This window comes from Agelaius tricolor, unplaced genomic scaffold (genome assembly GCF_023055355.1).
Source record: "Agelaius tricolor isolate 1412-34295 unplaced genomic scaffold, bAgeTri1.0.p SCAF_27, whole genome shotgun sequence".
Classification (NCBI taxonomy): Eukaryota; Metazoa; Chordata; class Aves; order Passeriformes; family Icteridae; genus Agelaius; species Agelaius tricolor.
In genome coordinates, this window is record NW_027269287.1 from 10,294,570 (window position 1) to 10,313,326 (window position 18,757).

The following is an 18,757-nucleotide window of genomic DNA, read 5'->3' on the forward strand; positions in this document are numbered from 1 at the left end:
TAACTGGAAATCTGTAATGCTAAATTATCGTGCATGTAGAGAAGGTTATAAATGTGTCCTTTTTACCAGCTTGGTGGCAAGAATCCCCTTCCAGGTATCCAACATGAATTTGGTGGTGTACCTGGGACACAAAAGGTCACTTATTTTTTCTCAATCCTTGGTTTGTTTTTAGACCTAAATGTTTTTTGTCTAACTTCATATTGATGATTATGTCTAACAATTAGGGGTTAGACCTTTCAGCTCCTGTATTTGATAGGGATCTAATCTGATGAGTTTTCTTTTCTCTGTTACCTTTTCAGTACCACATTTAAGCTAAACCCTGTGATGCAATTCTTTGGGTCTAATAACTAGATCCATTTTTAGAATATTGCTGCATTTTTTTAGAAAGCAAGACTGTGCTCAGACCAAGGCAAACAGGAAAAGAGACAGTATTAAATATATTATCTCCTCAGGATTCATCAGATAGGTGATCAGGAAAATGCTGGTTTTCTGTTTAGATTAAATCTTGGGGTCCCACTCATTGCATTACCACCAAATGAGAGATCTGGTCATGAGAAATGATGCAGTAGATGACCAAACTAAGAATCACAAACAATGTCATCTTTTGCAACTACTGTCATGTAACTGATGTTCATCATTCCTACTTAACTACATTTAAGTCTTGGAAGGATTTGGAAGTCAGTACCTTTTCCAGGGGTAGATGGCTTCCATTAAAGCTCTGCTTAGGATATTTCATTTTATTCTACGTACCATCTTAGGAAAGGACATTATTTTCAAAATTTATTTGCTGTTTGTTCAGTAGTGAGAAAATTTGAATGAAAAAAAATTTTCCTGATCTGATTAAAAGTAGTAAATGTATCTATATCACAAATAATGCCCCCAGTTGAATATAGTTTCAGTATCCCATGGCAGATGTTACAGCAGTTTCATGTTGACTTCTTCTTCCTGGCTAGCACAGTATCATTATTCTGGATACAGATGAAACCTCCTTTTTATCTTTGCTTCCCTACTTAGTTTTCAGAGGCAGCATGGCATGCAAGGAAGTAAGCAAATACCTATAATCACAAAATTTCTCACTATGTTTTCACTTTTTACCCAATTCCCTCATTTTTATCCTTTACCCTATACTTTTATTTTTAAAAATTCATTAATTCCAAAGGCGTAATAGTTGGGGATATAAAACTTTGTCTTGCTCTGAAGGCATATTTTAGAGCACTAAAGATTTGTACCATTAAAACAATACTTCCTTCTACAAGCAGAATAATGTCTGTCCCTCTATAAGTGGCCATTTATTGATATTGTACTGAGTAACTACCATAGTGCAACAAACATGGCAATTGCCTGAATAAAGTGTTCTTGTTGGTTTTTTTAAATGAAGGGCTGATTACAGTTTAGAACCCATAAATTTTAGAATCTGAAGGGTGTTTAGTATGAAAACAGGGTAGCAGACTGCACACCCTTGCACGAGGATTTGTGTTATTTAGATGCACAACATTTAAATAATGCAAAAAGATGCAGAGTAATTATTTCTGAAGCTTAGGGAAAGCAAAATTCCTGGTGGCCTAAACTCCAGCTTTACATATAGACATATTGTTTTTCTACCTGTGTCATGGAAATTTGAAGTTACAGCAAAAGTGATGATGTCAAAATGAAAAGAAAAACCTCCTTCCTCCTTCCTGAGAGGCAGATGCCACTCTTCCAGCACAAATTATGTACAGTATGTCATGTCTGTCTAATGCTCAATTGTCTCAAAAATGTTATCTGTGGAATAGACTGGCAGCACAAGCAATAGCTGGTGATGTGGTTACACAATCAAAATGACCCAATGGACACCCAGAAGGTTTTACTAGTATACTCACATTTTTTCACTATTTAAACATTTGCTGTTATTTATATTTTCCATGTTGTTCTAAGCTAAATCAGCCACTGTGCTCATGTTAAAGTGCTACAGTGTTTGTACTTTCTCAAATAAGATAAGCATGTTCTAAAATTGTTACACTAGATATAAATTCCAATTTATCTTCATGACTTAGAGCACATTCTTTTTTTAATCAGTATTATTTTAACAAAAAAAAAAAAGGGTTGCTTTGTGATTTTGTTTATATCTTGGTGTTTAATATTGCTACATTATTAGCAAGCTTGGGTTTCAGTAAAAGTGCTGATCATGACAATCATGTTTATTTGAACCACTCTCCTGGAAATCAATCCTGGTATCTGAGAAATGTACAAAAAAGCAGGCTACTCTAACATCTCTTATGTACTTTTTTAAAGAAAAATCAGTTTTATCTATTTAATTAGTTATTTTTATTTTATTTGTGAAGCATGCCATTAAGGCTGGCCAGATACAATGTCTGAGTCCACCTCATCAGCTGGCAGCCTTTTCATCCAGTGGGTCTACTGTGATTTTTATTTCAACACACTGCTAAATGTCTTGCTCTAAAACAGTGCATATTTACATTTTTTTACCCATTGTTTCTGTATTCATATCATTTTTTTAAGGAAAAACATGTAAGCTGGAGTATGTGTTAATGTCCTGTTGGTATGTGATCTCATCTTCAACTCAAAAGTGAGGACAGATTATATCCTCACTTCTGGGATTATGAACACATTATTCAGTGGTGGTGTTTATTATCAGTGATGTCCGTAACTGCTACAAACCTACAAATTTCTGACTAAGAATCAGTTGTAAAGTGGAGTGGAAGAGAGTAAATCATTTAGATCTGTGTTCAAATTTTCAGGTTAAGTCAACAAAACCAGCAAAACCACTCTCTAAGTAGTTCCTCTCAGACAGGCAGTTCATAATAATATGACCACTAAAAAATCTAAAAGGCTTGTCATATTAAACAGGTGCTCCATATGAAAAGATGTAGAACTGGAATGGTAGGCTTCAGTGATTCTTGCATGAAGAGAGTGTGAGAAGTGAGAACCACTGAATGTGCCTAAAACACGCTCAGGGAGGAGCCACAGACAGTAGCACATGGAAGAGTGACTGCTGCTAGCAATGGGGACATCCTGGGCTCCTGGTGCCCTGTCAGTCCCAGCTACCCACCAACTCCACAGCCCAGCTCCACATGGCTTGGGGAATGGGGAACTAGAAAAGACAGACTTTACTATCACAGTGCAATCATAATGGTCTTCCTCTAGGTGTTTGAGCAGGAAATGAGTAGAATTTGATCTATAAACAAAGGAGGTGCAATTACAATTAATTCGACCATATTTTCCCCACAACTGTATGCAGATGTTCAGGACATTCTATGTAGCTGATCTGGCACAGACAGAAGGTTTCACATACCATGTTTTCTACTCAGGAAGTTTTAGCAATTTCATGAAACAGTCTTTGGAAGTATGTAAAGATCAAGGAATAGTCAAGCTACTGTAGTATACTATAATAGTCAAGCTACTTCATGGAAAACTCGAACCAGTCCAAGTGAAACATCAATCATGACTGAAACCAACTTGAGCTATTGAGTTTTGACTCAGGCCTAGAAAACTCCAATTACCAACTATTGGGGTTCAGATAAAGGCTTAGACCTTAGAATTGAAAGCAGGCAGTAAGCTAATCAAATTTATAAATTATTTAAAGGTCGGAAAATTAAAAATTAATATATTTCAGGAAAGGAATAATAATAAGAGCTTGATAAATTGAAAAAAAATAGACTGATATCAATTATGTAGTTGAGTAAAGATATATTATTATCCACTGATAGCTGGGGGAGGAAGGAGAATCTGAATCAGGGAGCTGGTGATGGCATATGCAACTGTCTCACTTGGAGGCTGTCTTTTCTAATCCATCTGTGACTTGTGCTGCCCAATGGGATCCATGGGGCAGCAGCCAGCCATGTAACTGCTTCAGTGAATGCCTGTCCAGAAGTGTATTTCCCACAAACACTGTAAAATCTCTCCCTCAGTTCACCACACGTTGGTACTTGTGCTGACAGTTTTAGCTAGGAACATTCGCAGGACAGTTCTCACCTATGAAGAACTTTTTTTTCACTTGACAAAACTACCTGCCCTTCCAGAATACTATGGATACAAAAGGATATAAGAAATACTGAAGTGGAAATGTGAGTTTGTTGGTAAAAATCATGTAGATAGAGGACATAAATGCCAGCTTGGGAAATGGCAGTTATCTGTAGAAAATGAACATCAGAGCTCACATTTTCCTGTATTCAGAAGGCCAAGCAACTGAACCTGCTGTTAGTCAACATGGCTTCTGGGAAGGTTTTCAGGTTTTCCTGGTGTCTCACAGGTTGGATTTCCATCTGGATTTTCTTACCAGCTGACAGTACTTCACGTGCCATCTGGAATCTGAAGATCAGTCTGAATTGTGTTTATTTCTTGTGTCTATTTCTGTTTTGGAAAAACCTACATAGTTTAAGAGGAAAAGATGGGACCTCTTTCTCTTTCAATTGTATTACAGGAATATCAAGTAACCAGAATGCAATAGTTTCAGAAGATGAGAGACTCTCATACACAGGTTTTAACTATTCAATGATCTTCAGAGTAAACTATAATTACTACAAAAAACTTTTAAATTTCTTTAAATTTCTTAATCTTTTAGATCTGTTTAAGTTTTATAATTCTTGAAAATTTCTTAGTGCAAATGAAAATTACATACTAAACTCTTTATGACATTATAGGCTGCATGTTTTTCAATAGGAGCTTCCTACTTGGCCTGTCATTTGCATGGACAATTCTGGAATTAGAACAAACAGAACAGAAAGCTCTGTACAAAACAGAATAAATCATACCTGTGGCAATACTTTTAATGTTGTTAGACAAAGGTAGTGGATAAGATTTTTGCACAGACTACAAACAATTTTGAAAGTCACTCTGGGCTGGATTGCATCAGTATTCCCATATCTAGCACTCCTGATGTTGTAGTTCAAGTTCTGTTTGGTTGGCTATTTTTAATGGGGTGAGGAGTAGAGTAGAGGAGGAAGAAAGCACTAGAGTGAACAAGAAAAATACAGGGATTTACTATAAATTATTATTAAAATACCAGCAGATTGAAGAGACCCTTCAAAGTCATGTTTAATGTGGCCTGGGTCAAGAAACAACATGGTCAGAATGCTGTAGTTAAAGAAACCTTCTTGAAGTAAGGAGGCACTGTTCAACTCCCTGGATATTTCTACTGATGAACAGAGTAATTCTGTGAAATTTGGAGTTTGCAGATTTTAGTATTCTCTCCATCACTGAAGAAGAGAACAACTTCAGGAAGGCCACTTAATATTTTTGGTGGGGGGGCAATGGGTTTCAATATTTACCAGCCTGGTAAGCTGATAAGACTGCTTAGACATTTTGTTCAGAAATTATAAAATACTTTCACATCTTTTGGGTTCATTGTGGGTCAAAATTGGAAGGTGCCTACATACTCATAAATAGGACGATGAAGGTGCATTAAAAATAACCAGACTTGAATATTTTAAAAAATTTGGTTTTGTTATTTGGTTGCACTTATTTGTTTCCACTTTATTTATAATTGTGAACACAGGAAAGCATCCCTCAGTTTATTGTGATTTCAAACAAATCAGTTTGTATTGTAAAAGTGGTATCCATTTTTATAGGAGAAGTTTTCATCAAAGGCAAAAAGCTATTCAGTGGCAGAGCTGTTCAATTTTGCCATTTGGTCTTTTAATTATTTCCCACACCTGCTCTGGAAGGGTGCAGCTGGGGGAAGAGTCATGATGCAGAATCTCACCAGCATCCTTTGCCAAGCCCTCCACCCAACACACATTAAATGTGAACAGTGTCCTTGTCATGACAGTAATTACAGCAGAAAAATTCTTCTGAGCTCTGCCTCCACGATGGGCCTGAAACCCACAGAAGCTTGAATTACTTTTGGGTTTTTTGCAACTATTCCCTGGACAGGAAAGAGGAAGTGTTAGGTATGCAGCAAGAAAGTCCCAGCAGGAAACTGTAAATGGGAGTCAGGAAGGAAAAATAAGCATGGAAAGAGATTGTGAAAAAGGAAGCAAGGGATGCAAAAAGTATGTACATCTACAGGTGTCAAGAGGCAATGTTTGAAAGCTTTGTAAAGTTAATTCATATAATTTAAATTAAAACTCCAACCATTTGCGGTTTTCTAAAGCCTAAGTTCAGGACATAGTGTCTGAACTTTATTCAGTGGCCTGAGGGTATCAGAGCTGTTGGCTTTTTCAGTTACCCGAGATTTGTATATCATTATGCTACCAGAATTTGCTTCTTCAGTAAAGCATTTTGCTAGAATTAAGTGTTCTGTGGTTTGTGTTAGAGCAAGGCTATAATGTAAAACAGATGACTCAAGTTTGCATACATGTTAATATTGGGCTTTGAAATATATTACAATCTATTAATGCACATATTACAAAAATTACTTCATTTCTCCAAAAATAATTAATATTTTTGAATTATGTCATACATGAAGGGCGGAACAGATTCCTCAGGGGTGAAGCAGAGTGCACATGTTTAATTAACCATGGAGAAAAAAATCTTTGAATCATAGTTTAAATATGAAAGAAGATGTTCAATGACATGCCATGGAACACAGACTTCTGCATTTTTGAGCACACATCATATGTTTTCTCCTGCAGCTGAAGATGTGAACATTAAGTGGTGGCTTAGCTCTCCATTAGTAAGGCAAGAAATGAGTATTCCCATGCACCCACAACAAAATATGCAAAAGAGAAAAACTTCTGTAAAGCTTCAGGACAAGCTGAACCACAATGGGTATATAGAATAGACTGTGGGAACATGTCTGCAAAAGAAATCTAATTTGGCCATCACTGAGTGGCACAAACCAATAGAGATTACCCACTTGTAAGCAAGTAGAGCTGGAGAAATATTTCTTGTCTTCTTAACTGGTTTTTTTTTTTTCTAGATTAAATTCTATGTTTTTTAGGGCAAAAAAAAAAGGATAATAGAATTGGAACCAGAGTTGGAGCTGAGTTTTTGATCTCATTTATCTAAGGTTTGAAAAATGCTTTTCAAAATTTTTCTCATTACTTGGAAAGATTATTTGTTCTGTTTTCAGCACAAAAAAGGACAACAGGTTTCAGATACTGTGATTGTTCTATCACTGGTGAAATCACAATGGGTTTTGGTACTTTGTTGTATTGGACTTTGTACCTCTGACTCAGTATATGAGCAAGTTAATGTTTCCACACAAATAGAGACGTAAGTTTCACATTGAGTGCTGATAGCAAGAGGATTTGAATGGTGCAGTTTCTGCTGGGTGAAGGCCAAGAGCAGAGAGCCCCACACTCTAAGCACTTCACTGACGGTATTTTGAATGTCTAAATGAAACCAGTGCTTGGAGTAGTGTGGAAATAGCCCTGCCTTAAAATGATTTGCAAAGTGATGTTTACTGAGAAATGAAGAATTGCATAGTCTCAGCCTGCTCCAGTAATAAAATGTGGTTTTGCAAACAGGAAGGACTGGTAACACCACGTGCCCAAATATAATGGAGCTGCTGATAAAAAGCAGGGTTACGCGTATTTGACTCTGGGATTTCTTTTTCAGTGAGTTGAATATTTTTGGAGAGGTCATGTAGTCTTGTGTCACATATGGCTACAATAGTTCTGTGTGTAATAGGCTACTATCTATGTGTAGTGCCCAAAACAAAGTACCAAAATCACACGTAATGTAATATGATGGCCAGTACAGACATCCACAAGTGAATGTCAAGCTCAGTGAACCAAGTTCAGAAGAACATTTTCGAGAATATGCAATAGTTGGTACTGGAAATGTGGATTTCTTGCCATACAATGAAATTCTACATATGGCATCATCAAACCTCATTTTCCATGAAGTCGGTACAAAACCCCCAATCAAATCACTAGGAACTGAGCCAGTGCTGAGAACTTTGGAAATTCCTCACTTAAACTTCTTTTTGATGGAGATGAGGGGAAGCTAGCTGTAGTGCTGTGCAAAATTTACTAAGATGGCTTGTATTTGTAAGCTGCTGTTTCCATTATTTTCTTGAACAGCTGATTATGGAGATCTGTAGAACCACCAGGACTGAAGCTGAAGAGACATAAACTGAACTCATGCTTGGAGATGAAGATTATCCTTCACTGCATAACTGCACATGAAGGCATATTAAAACACAAGCAGGGAAAACTATTTCGCCATGTTTTCTCTCCCCTTGCTTCAGTTCTACAACATTAATATCAAGAACATTTTGATTCCAATGCATTTGTAGAATAAACAGGTGGCATCTCTGCTGCATACATGTCCCTGTACCTGGTTCAGTAAAGACTTGATAATCTCCCCCACTGTTTCTAGGCATGCAGTCAAGAGTCCTTAATAGCAGAAAGTCATTATGACTATGCCCTAGTGGGGCTTGAGACAGTGCAGTGCACAGCAATAAATGTCTACTCTTTCATTTACTTTCATGGACTTCCTTTTCCTTATTTATCACATCCTTCTCAATCAATAAAAAAGACAAGGTTTTCACTGTTAAATAAATAATATGCAAGCTTTTTTGTAGGATTAAACAATTCAACAATTTCATTTTCACAGCCACTAATTGCCACCAGACTACCATATTTTTTGTATTATGTATGCAAATAGGCAGCTTACTCACACCAGGCATGTGTCCTGAGAGAAATATCTTGATACCCATGGCACATAACACACAATAATAAGAACTGCAGCCTGTAAAATCTGTGATACCAAGCATAAACTTCGGAGGGGAGAATGTCAATGCTATTGTTATTTGGATGATATTGCCTTGGCAGGCAGGCCATTATAAATATTTAAATATTTCCGCAAAAACTACTGAAAAGATAAGTTTCATTCCCATTTTGCATTTTTTTGTTTCTAAATTTTGTTCCCAGCACCTTGTGGTCAAAATGAAACCAGAGAAGACGGCAAAATTATCCAGCTACCTCCCTGCAAGACAGGAGCATGGATCGTTCCTGCCATCATGGCCTGCTACCTCTTGGTAGCAAACATCCTTTTGGTGAATCTCCTCATTGCAGTTTTCAAGTGAGTGACACATTGCAAAATATAGACTTGGGGAGGATGTGTATTGTTCACAGCCTACGAAGACTGCTGAGCTTTGGCTTTGGCTGAGATACAATTTCCTAGGATGTAAGGGGGAGAGGGAAAGAGGCTTGTCTCCAGGAGACAAGGGAAATGCCAAGTTTTTCACATTGTGCTCATTTCCAAGGACAGACATCTAATGGGAACCAGGGCAAAGAAGCCAAATAAGGCTCAGTTATGGCATCATTCATTCCCAATAGGGAAAACAAGGGTAAAAATACTTCCCCATCTCAATGGGATGTTGTAAGACTCAGGAGCTGTACAGTGTAGACATTTACAATCATAAGGTACTTCAAAAAGGCTGATTATCACCATGCTTTGTCCAGGCAAAAACTTCCTCTTTTGTTCTGCTTCCTGTTCTTGTGACAAGGAAACATTTGCCAGTGTTATTGAAATGTATGTAGTTATGATGCTGTCATACCATCTTTGGCAAAGCACCCAAAACCATTTTCAGTCTGATGTTATTTTCCTCTTCTTGCCTTCTAGCAACACGTTTTTCGAAGTCAAATCTATATCAAACCAAGTTTGGAAGTTTCAAAGGTACCAGCTCATCATGACGTTCCACGAAAGACCTGTTCTCCCACCACCTCTGATCATTTTCAGCCACATGACAATGATATTTCAACACCTCTGCTGCAGATGGAGGAAGCATGAAAGTGACCCGGATGAGAGAGACTATGGATTGAGTAAGACTCAGATAATGCACAAAGGGGACTTTCTAATGCCTTTCATAATATCTAGTGTTTCACATGCATGAAGTCAAAGCCCAGAACCTTGATAACCTTCCCAGCAAAATAACAACTCTCACCTGCAAAAACCTTACCTAAATTAGTTAGTTTTACCTGATTTGCCCAACCCTTCATTCTCTTTGCAATGTTAAGGAGGCTGTGTTTTTCTGGAACTATTTGGGGTTGTTGCCTGTTTGTTCCTTCAAAGCAGAGAGGTTTGTTTTGCTGTTACTAGTGGTCTGTTATTGCTGGAATTCTTCTCACTCCATGACAGTTCCAGCTTTATTTTTGAAAATACAGAGCTAACAGCACATACTTCTCCTGAGCACACTTTTTGCCTAGACAAGCTTAGAGATGGTAAAAGGCAATTTTGTTTACATAATCTCTCCTTGACTCTGACTCAGACTGGAGGAGTAGTTCCTCAACAGGCTTTAAATGAAGTCCCATAACCATGATGAGAAACCTGTCAGATTATTTTGATAATGCTTTCCTCTTCTCTATCTAATTCTTTGAGTTAGAATATCTCCACCTTGCCCAATGTGCATGCCAGAGGCAGGGAGCTAAGGGATGTGTATCTCTGCCCGGCATTAGCCCATGCCACAGCCCACTTCTCTGTGAGGAGGGAGCAGGAGTCATTTGTGGCCCTGGAGATGCAACCAGACGGCTCTCCTCCCACTCCCATCACACTGCTGCCTGCAGATGTCACTTCTGGCCACATCAGACAGACCCCTATATGCTCAGACTCCTTCTTAGCAGTCTGCTAATCTCATTATTTGTCTGTTAGGTTACAGGTGGGCTTTGGCTTTCACCATCTGTCCAGACATGACCAGCAGCTGTGCTTAGATCTTATGTAATCAGAACATATTCACGTTTGCTCAGCATTTGCCTGCTTAAGTGCTTCTGTCTACAGAATCATATATAACTAAAGCACTAATTCCAATTCCATAATTAACAGCATCTATCTGTTTTCATATCAAAATGCCACCTACTTGCTTATGAAATTTAAGTCCATGAGTTTCAAAAATAAGAATGTAGTTAGTTCACCTGTTAATATTTGCCAAATTCTTATTTCTCAATTTTTTTTCCACAGAACTTTTCATAACTGAGGATGAATTGAAAAAGGTCCATGATTTTGAAGAGCAGTGCATAGAAGAGTATTTCAGAGAAAAGGATGACAGATTCAACTCCTCCAATGATGAAAGAATCCGTGTCACTTCAGAAAGGTGCACTTTTTTGTTCTCATAAGTTGATCTGGAAATGTGTTTCTGTCACCACCCTCACTCTTTCTTTTTTCTTGTAAAAGGAAATGAAGTAATTTTGGTAAGTCTTAATTAAAAAGTAAAGTGATAAAATGTGATGAGTTTATTTTCTTTTTTTCTGGTTTGTAGTTTTGGGTTGGTTTTTTTTTGGGGGGGGGGTTGTTGGTTTTTTTTGTTGTTGTTGTTGTTTGGTTTGTTTTTTGGTTGGTTTTTTTTTTGCTAAAGCATATGTGTTTAAGGCTGGGCTAGGTGTGGCTCTGAGGGAAGCCACACCTACCTGTTCTAGGGGAAGATGTCCCTGCCCATGGCAGGAGGGTTGTAACTGAATGATCTTTAAGGCCCCTTCCAACCCATATCATTGTATGATAAGTTTTGTAAAAGGGATCTTTTATCCAGTTGTATTAAAGTATAACTGATGCAGTGAGAGGCACCAATTATGCTTGCATTTCAGTTCTTGAAACAGGATTTCAGGGCGCAAGTAGACACAACAAAATGGGAGTAAATTAGATTCCTCAATGAAAAACCTGACTTTGGAGTTTATCTGTGAGTGATTCAGATAAGAAGCAAGCCTTGTTTCAGGATAGCCTGGCTAGGAAAGCTAGTTTCATCGGAACCAATAGCAACATGGATTTTAAATGGAACAAGACCTTTCACCTACAGTAGTGCACAGAGGGAAAAAGCAATACAGTAATTTAGTGGAAGTTGCTAGTCTGCAAATTCAAAGGATATTAGAGGGGAAGTTGGTAAGGCATGGAATGGCTACCTTGTAAAGGATGGCCAAATAATCCAGCATTCCTGGGTCTGGAAGAGACAAATGAGGGATGAAATTAGAGAGGTCTATGTAAGTGTGAGTGCAAGGAAAGGGTGAACAGAAATCAATTGTTTGCTGCCACACTCAGAACAAGATATAGGGGAGTAAGAGAATAATTTAGCAGGATCCTGTGTTCAAAATAAACAGAAAATAGGTGATTTTTTTTTCATGCTGTAAGTAGTGTAACAGAACAAATTTTTGGAAGATGGTGAGGTCTTAAAGAAGCTGATGATGTCAGCTAAAATGCTACATGCATTCAAACAAGACTAGACAAGCTTATGAAAGAGAAATCCAGTAAGGACTGCTAAATACATAGAGATCATGTTGAGCACATAAAGTTCCTGTGCAAAAAATATGAAAGACTGAAGAATATACAGGGGAAAGAACTACATATACTTCAAAGTAAGATAGTAGATAAACTGGTCTGTGGTCCAACTGAGTACCTTTTTTTTTCTTGTGTTCTGATGGTCTGGTGACAACAGAACTGAACTGAAAAATCACAGATGCAGGTTCAAATCTCTGAGTATAGCTTTTCATTTGGTGGCCAAGGAAGGAAGAGGTATCTTTGAAGACCTGTAAATAAGAGGTAATGTAGCTAGGTCCTCTCCTACATCATGCAAGTGCTGTAAGTCCTTGAAAATGAAAACATAACAGGCTGCCTTTCCATTCTGTGGTGACCCTATTTTGTAGGAAAAGAGCCCTTATCTCTAATTTAAATGAAAAGCTTGAAGCACCTTGTTCCAGAATCAAGCTCCTAAATATGAATCCTAAGTGAAGGCAAACACCTGAGCCTCATAGAGAAATAGCTCTTTAAAAATCCATTTACCTTAGCCAATAGTTTAATGTGGAGACCAGTGTGCCCCAGCTCTGTAAGAGAGATCCAGGCAGTGACCCTGTGGGGTACAGAGGTCACTCCCAGGCCCGATCAGTGACATCCCAGGTGAATGTAGTTCTTATTACACAATAGGTCTGAGGAATATTTTAAAGATAGGAATCTTGAGGAATCAGGGCTATCTGAGTATCATACATAACACATTTTAGAAACAGCATGCCTGGGTCTTTTATTTTGCCTGCAGTCATGACCAAGTCCTCTTAAATCTAAACCACTTGTCTTGGTTCCAGCCAGGGTGGGGTTAACTTTTGCAGTAGCCAGGAGGGTGTGGGAGGACCCTGAGGTTGTTTGATACCATCTTATGTCATTGCCAGGGGAAAGGGACTCTTGCTTCTTAGGAGGAGGGATTCCTTCTGGTAGAGAAAACATGATGGATGGAACAGGGCCTTTTCACTGTAAATAGTTTGTCCTCCTTCTCTTTCTTCCTCTCCTTCTCTTTCTCTTTCTTCCACCTTTTGTTGTAGTTTTGTTGTTGTTACTGTTTATTCTCTTCTTTATTGCTGTTTCCAGTAACTTGTTATCTCAAACTTCACCTTGTGTGCCTCCAATTGAAGCAGGGGAGGGGAAGTGGCATCATGGCTTCTAAATTGGAGAATACCATTCCTAAACCATGACATCACTAGAATTGGTGGAACACTCAAATATGTAAAATCCAGATTTGCACTTTAGAGTTTCTTTATAGAGTTATCGTTGCACAAGTATCAAGATGTAGAGCAAAGAAAGCAAGATGCAGAGAAGATGCAAGACTGTGGTTTCTCTTCCAATGCCCAGTCAATAGCCTGTAGTAGTAGACCAAGTATAAGACCCATGTTAGAGCCATGAGATACCAGTTTAGTCTTCTGTCTAATTAAGTCAGCTTTACGTGGTGTAAAATGGGACCAGAAAACCCTGGAAATGTGAGTGAAGTTCTTCCCAAAGACCTTTCATTTACAAGAAGCTGAGCATGCTGTTAGGCTCAAGAAGGGAAGGGTTGGGACAGGCCCTGTGTGACATAACTGCACCTGGACCTACACCTGCACCTGCACCTGGACCAGTCACTGCCTTCCCTCACCTCTGTGCCTATGTGATAACGCTCCCCTCTGCTTGAGCAGCTCCAGGTCCTGCTATAAGGAGGAACAGCTGCGCACCCTGCATACAAAGCCCAGTGTACCTGGAAGCAGGAGTAGGGAAGGGAAATGTAAGATGGGAAGGGAAGGGAAGGGAAATGTAAGATGGGAACAGAGTCTTGCTTCGAGCCTCAATGGGTTGGAGAGACAGAGACAGATGAAGGGACTCAGGAAATCAAAGCAAGAAGTGATCCTGTGCGTTGATGCATTGACTTGGGTGGCAATGAATGATTTCAACTGTACAGTCAGGGGCTGTGCTGGGGCAGGACCACAATGTCTTATCTGACTCATCTGCAACAAGCTTTAGTTGATGCTCTCACCTTGGGATAGTCCACCCTGGCATCTTGTGGGCCTGCCTCAGTTCAGGAATCTCCTTACTTCTCTTGTAACAACAGACACCACCAAAGTCTCCATATTTGATGTCACCAGACAGAATCCCTCCTTTACCTGATCCCTTCACATTCAGAAATTAAAAGCATAGAACAGCACTTTGATGTTTGTCTTTCCTTGACCTCAGACTAAGAAACTGAGAGGAGCAGCTGTTGCTGGGATAGTGGGAACTACAGACAAAGTTTTTTAAAGAAGGCCTGCTTCTTCTGCCTTCCGACTCTGATGGGAAGAAAGAACTCCACTGTGTATTTAAATTCCTTCACAGAAAGGGGTCTAAATCAACATCAATCCTTCCTTAACCTCAGATTTTGGCAACAGTTTAAATTTAAGGAATCACTTTGTCTGGCAAGTTTAATGATGGCAAATCAGATATATTTATGTAGAAATTAATTATTTATTAAACAGACAAAAGATAACAGATGAAAAATCTTAATCAGAATTAGTTACTCCGCAGTATATAACTAAAATAACTACTAGTGGATTACAGCATGAAACAGTGCACTGTATCAAGGTACCTATATTAAAGCTAGCAAAAGAAAGAGTATTGATTAGGAGTCAAATGCAACTTACCACCAAAGCAATGATAATGGACATAAATACCTTCACTTAACCCCTGGGGAGTAACCACAAAGTAGGTTCCTACTAACAGGAGAAACTTCACACATTTCTAGGAAAATGTATACAAGATTTCTGCTTTGTGAAGGTTTTGTATGGCTTTTATAAAGCCATACAAAACCTCACTTTTTTTTTTTTTTTTTTTTTGTAAAGTGAGTGGCTGTCAGTCAGAAATGCAGTCTGTCTTGCCAGACCTCTAAGATTTTTATTGGCAGTCGGGAGATGCTAGACCAGTGACCATGGTGCCAAAATCACTTAGTGATTATTCAAGATTATACCCCCTGAAATACAAGGCAGCTTGTCCTGTTTGAGTTATCTGACTGGCTAGCAAACAACAGATGTGGGGGCTGAGATGCTCTGCTACAGAAGCCCTCTATCTGGGATTTCACACAAGCATATGGAAGTAGCATCAAGTTACTGATACATATCAGATGAAGTAATGGGCTAAGTGGAAAAATATAAAGTAGAACAAGGCTGTAAGGTGTTTCCCTTGAATGCATTTATCAAAGCATGCATGGTGAATCTCCTGAAAACCTGTGAGGAAAGCTAAGTTGGACAAATTCACTTCATTGCAGTGGAAGAATCATGACATTTTGTGGAGAATTTTCCTTTCTAATCACTGTATTGCATCTTGACCAGAACAAAAACATGTGGAATATGGTCAAAAAAGACTGCACTGTTTTTCTTGATCTGGCATGAAGTCACTGAAACAATCACTTCAGTAACCCAGCACATTTGTTCCATGTGAACAGGTCCCAGTTCTTTCATACCTGTGCAAAACATCATGTTGCTTTCAAAAGGAGCAGGGTCACATCATAACAGTATTTGAAAAGCAGATAAGCTGGTTAGAGCAGATATAATTATGTCCTCTTTGGTACTCTGTGGTATCCATTAGAACAGCACTTTATAATTTGCAGTACAATTACACATACAGTGTCTGTGTGGATGTTAAAAGATAACAGCTATGATATAGCTGTTATCTTGATTTCAGAGCTGGCAGGCTGAAGTGCACAGAAATAGCTTTGTGTTGGTAAAAAGGACTGACCCTACCAGACCCAGACATGAAAAATGACAGCAGGAAAGGTCTGTGACTCTCGTGGCATCTCTGTGTGGTCAAAAAGAGTTAAGTGGTCTTAGGCTCCAGTGGGAATGCAGCCATGACAACCCAACTCCCTTAGCCATGAAAAACCACTGCACCCGGGAAAACTGGCTGGCTGCTTGCATCAGCACAGCTTTACCAAAAGATGTCAGGCAAAGTACCCTGTTACAGGCTTGGAAACTGCTGTCTGTGTTTTATTTAAATACAACCATTCCACAATCGCCTATCACAAGCTCAGTGGTATCTCTGTAAGTGACTTTCATGTCAATGGTCTTTGTGGCTTTTGAAAAGGATTTTGAAGTATGAATGATGTCTTAGAAAAGGAGTTTGAAATATGACTGATGTCTTAGAAATGGACCTAGGTCAACAAGAGACTTGTGAACCTAATTCTACCATTCAATTAAGAGGTCTACCTCTGAAAAGAGTGCCTTAGTTCCATTAAAGAATTATTTTAAATAAATTATTGATGAACTAATGTGCAAAGGTTAAAAATAAAGAAACCAAAATGAATGCCAGCAAAAGTCATTATCTCCCAAACCATAATTAAAAAGTCTTACTGGAAATAATATAAAATCTTGGTCAGGTTCTGAGTTCTCCCCTCATTATTGCATATTGTCCTGGTAAAGTCCATGTTTGTTTCACTATGTGAAATTTTTGAGCGTCAGCAGCACACCTTGGTGCATGTTTTACATGTAGCGTCCTCTTTTTTTCTTCTCATTCTCTTAGCATGGCTTGGCACTTTCTAATACATTGAATAACACATTGAATAATACACTTTCTAATACATTGAAATGTGCTGCAAGGATAAGCACAGGTGTGAAGGAGACATCATAAATGGATACTGTGAGTTTTGCTAAAAGGTTCATACTTGCTCCTGAATACCCATGGAGGAAAAAAAAAAGCAAAGCAAAACGGGCATTCTCATTTTGAAACTGTGTTTTAATACAAAACTATTCCTAAAGGAAATACAAGTCAGGCTGTTTATTCACTGACTGCAGGAACATTTTCCCAAGAATATGGGAAAATAGAAAAAAATCACTTATTTAAGATATTTTAAGGACCAGATTAGAGGTGTATCTCTCCAGACCATATCCTCCTGTGTCCACAGTGTCTGGCTGATGTGATTTTATCATGTTTCTAATAGGCTCACGCCCAGAACATGGTGCTGTTCTGCAGGATGAATGGTTACAGAACTGAACATCAAATTAATTCAAGAGAATATCATTAACAGAATAAATATTTGTTAAATATTCTGGAGTAGCCATATTTTATATATATTTATATATTTTTATATATATATATATATATGTATAATATTATACATATATATGTATCTATATATTATATAATATATATAACTAAGGGTGACTAAGTTAGTATCATTGGGGGTTGGAGGAGACCATCATCTTTCAAGCTTTCTTTTTGTGAATAAAATTCTATAGTCAGGGCTCATGAAGTGCAAACACACGTATGCATTTTTCAGTTACCTATGCACATCTCTGGTTACCCATGGTTTCCAAACCCAGATTGCTCTGTGCTTATCTTGTTACCTTTCTCCATAAATTTTCCACACTACCAATGCAATCACATTTGTCATCAGTTCCATAGCAACCAAGAGACCACGTAACTCGAAAGTCTCTCTTCGCCTTGTCTGACGCTCAGTGCCACTGACAGTAGCTGCAAGATCACAGGGAAGGCAGAACAAATACATGAACACCTACTAGCCAGGTATTATTCCAGGTTCTCCTGGTTGTGTTCAGTAGCATTGTGTAGGCCTCATGTGAATGCAAGACACAAAACTTACCTCACTGTGGGCAGTTCCACTGATAGACCAGCTGGCTGTGTTTGTATTAAAAAATATTTCACTTGTGTACAGGTGCCAAGGCAGGAAAGAAAAAAAAAACAAATCAAACCAAAACAATGGCAAAAACAGCAGTAACAACAACAACAAGGTAGCAAGACCACAACCAGATTATCCAGTTAGCTTTAAATAATGTTATAAATTCACTCCAATTCTTGATAACTGTTTGTGGGGTGAAAGGTTTTTTGTGGCATGTATTCTGAGCTGTAATTGTCCAGTGAAATCCAGTAAAATTTTTCCTTATGTCTGACAGCCCTAAAATTGCAATGTTTTATCTGTTCATCATCTTGAAGCAGTTCTTATAGGATCTGAACGTGGGGTGAAGGACTCAATTATTGTCTAATAAATATTTCGAAAGTATAATTGCTGTTATAAAATAGCAGTTCATATAAGTAATAACATGAGTGAAAATTCAATTGCTTCCCATATAAACTGCTCTCACTGTGGAATTACCTGTACTTGTAATAACATGAATCTGTTTTGTGGAGAAGCTGGTAGAACTAGAAACAGACTGGTGCCTAAATGATAATGAGTAGAATAAGATTCCTTGAAGCTACCAGTTCATTTCTTAGCAGTGATTACTTGATCATTTTTCTCCTGAAGACTGATGATAGCAATACAGTTGCTGCTGCACATTTAATTTGTTGTGCTTGTGCCTTCAAAACTCACACACTTCACAGGAAAAGCCTGTATTTCCCAGGAATGTGAGACTTGCTGTAGGGAGCTGAGTCACACTCTTGCCTCTCCTCTCCTCTCCTCTCCTCTCCTCTCCTCTCCTCTCCTCTCCTCTCCTCTCCTCTCCTCGGGCAGATTCTGTTGCTCATCACCACAAGGTAGTCAGACTTCAGTGTTTTACCAGAAAAAGTTCTGAGCATGAGGTAACAGGGCATTAATGCTGTCCAATATTCTATTCTTAGCTATAATCTTCCCCTCTGTGCAAATAAGAGTGATTATGGTGTTGTCAGTTCC

At 38.4% G+C, this 18,757-nt stretch overlaps 1 protein-coding gene across 9 annotated transcripts in view; it reads left to right on the top strand.

Annotated features, from left to right (window-relative positions):
• TRPM3 (transient receptor potential cation channel subfamily M member 3) overlaps nt 1-18,757 on the top strand; it is a 413,447-nt gene that overhangs the window by 386,145 nt on the left and 8,545 nt on the right. For all 9 annotated transcript variants that reach the window (XM_071448697.1, XM_071448692.1, XM_071448696.1 and 6 more), the window contains 3 exons: nt 8,820-8,970; nt 9,514-9,713; nt 10,846-10,978. In XM_071448697.1, coding sequence (XP_071304798.1) covers nt 8,820-8,970; nt 9,514-9,713; nt 10,846-10,978 — 484 coding nt within the window. The remainder of the gene's footprint in view (nt 1-8,819; nt 8,971-9,513; nt 9,714-10,845; nt 10,979-18,757) is intronic.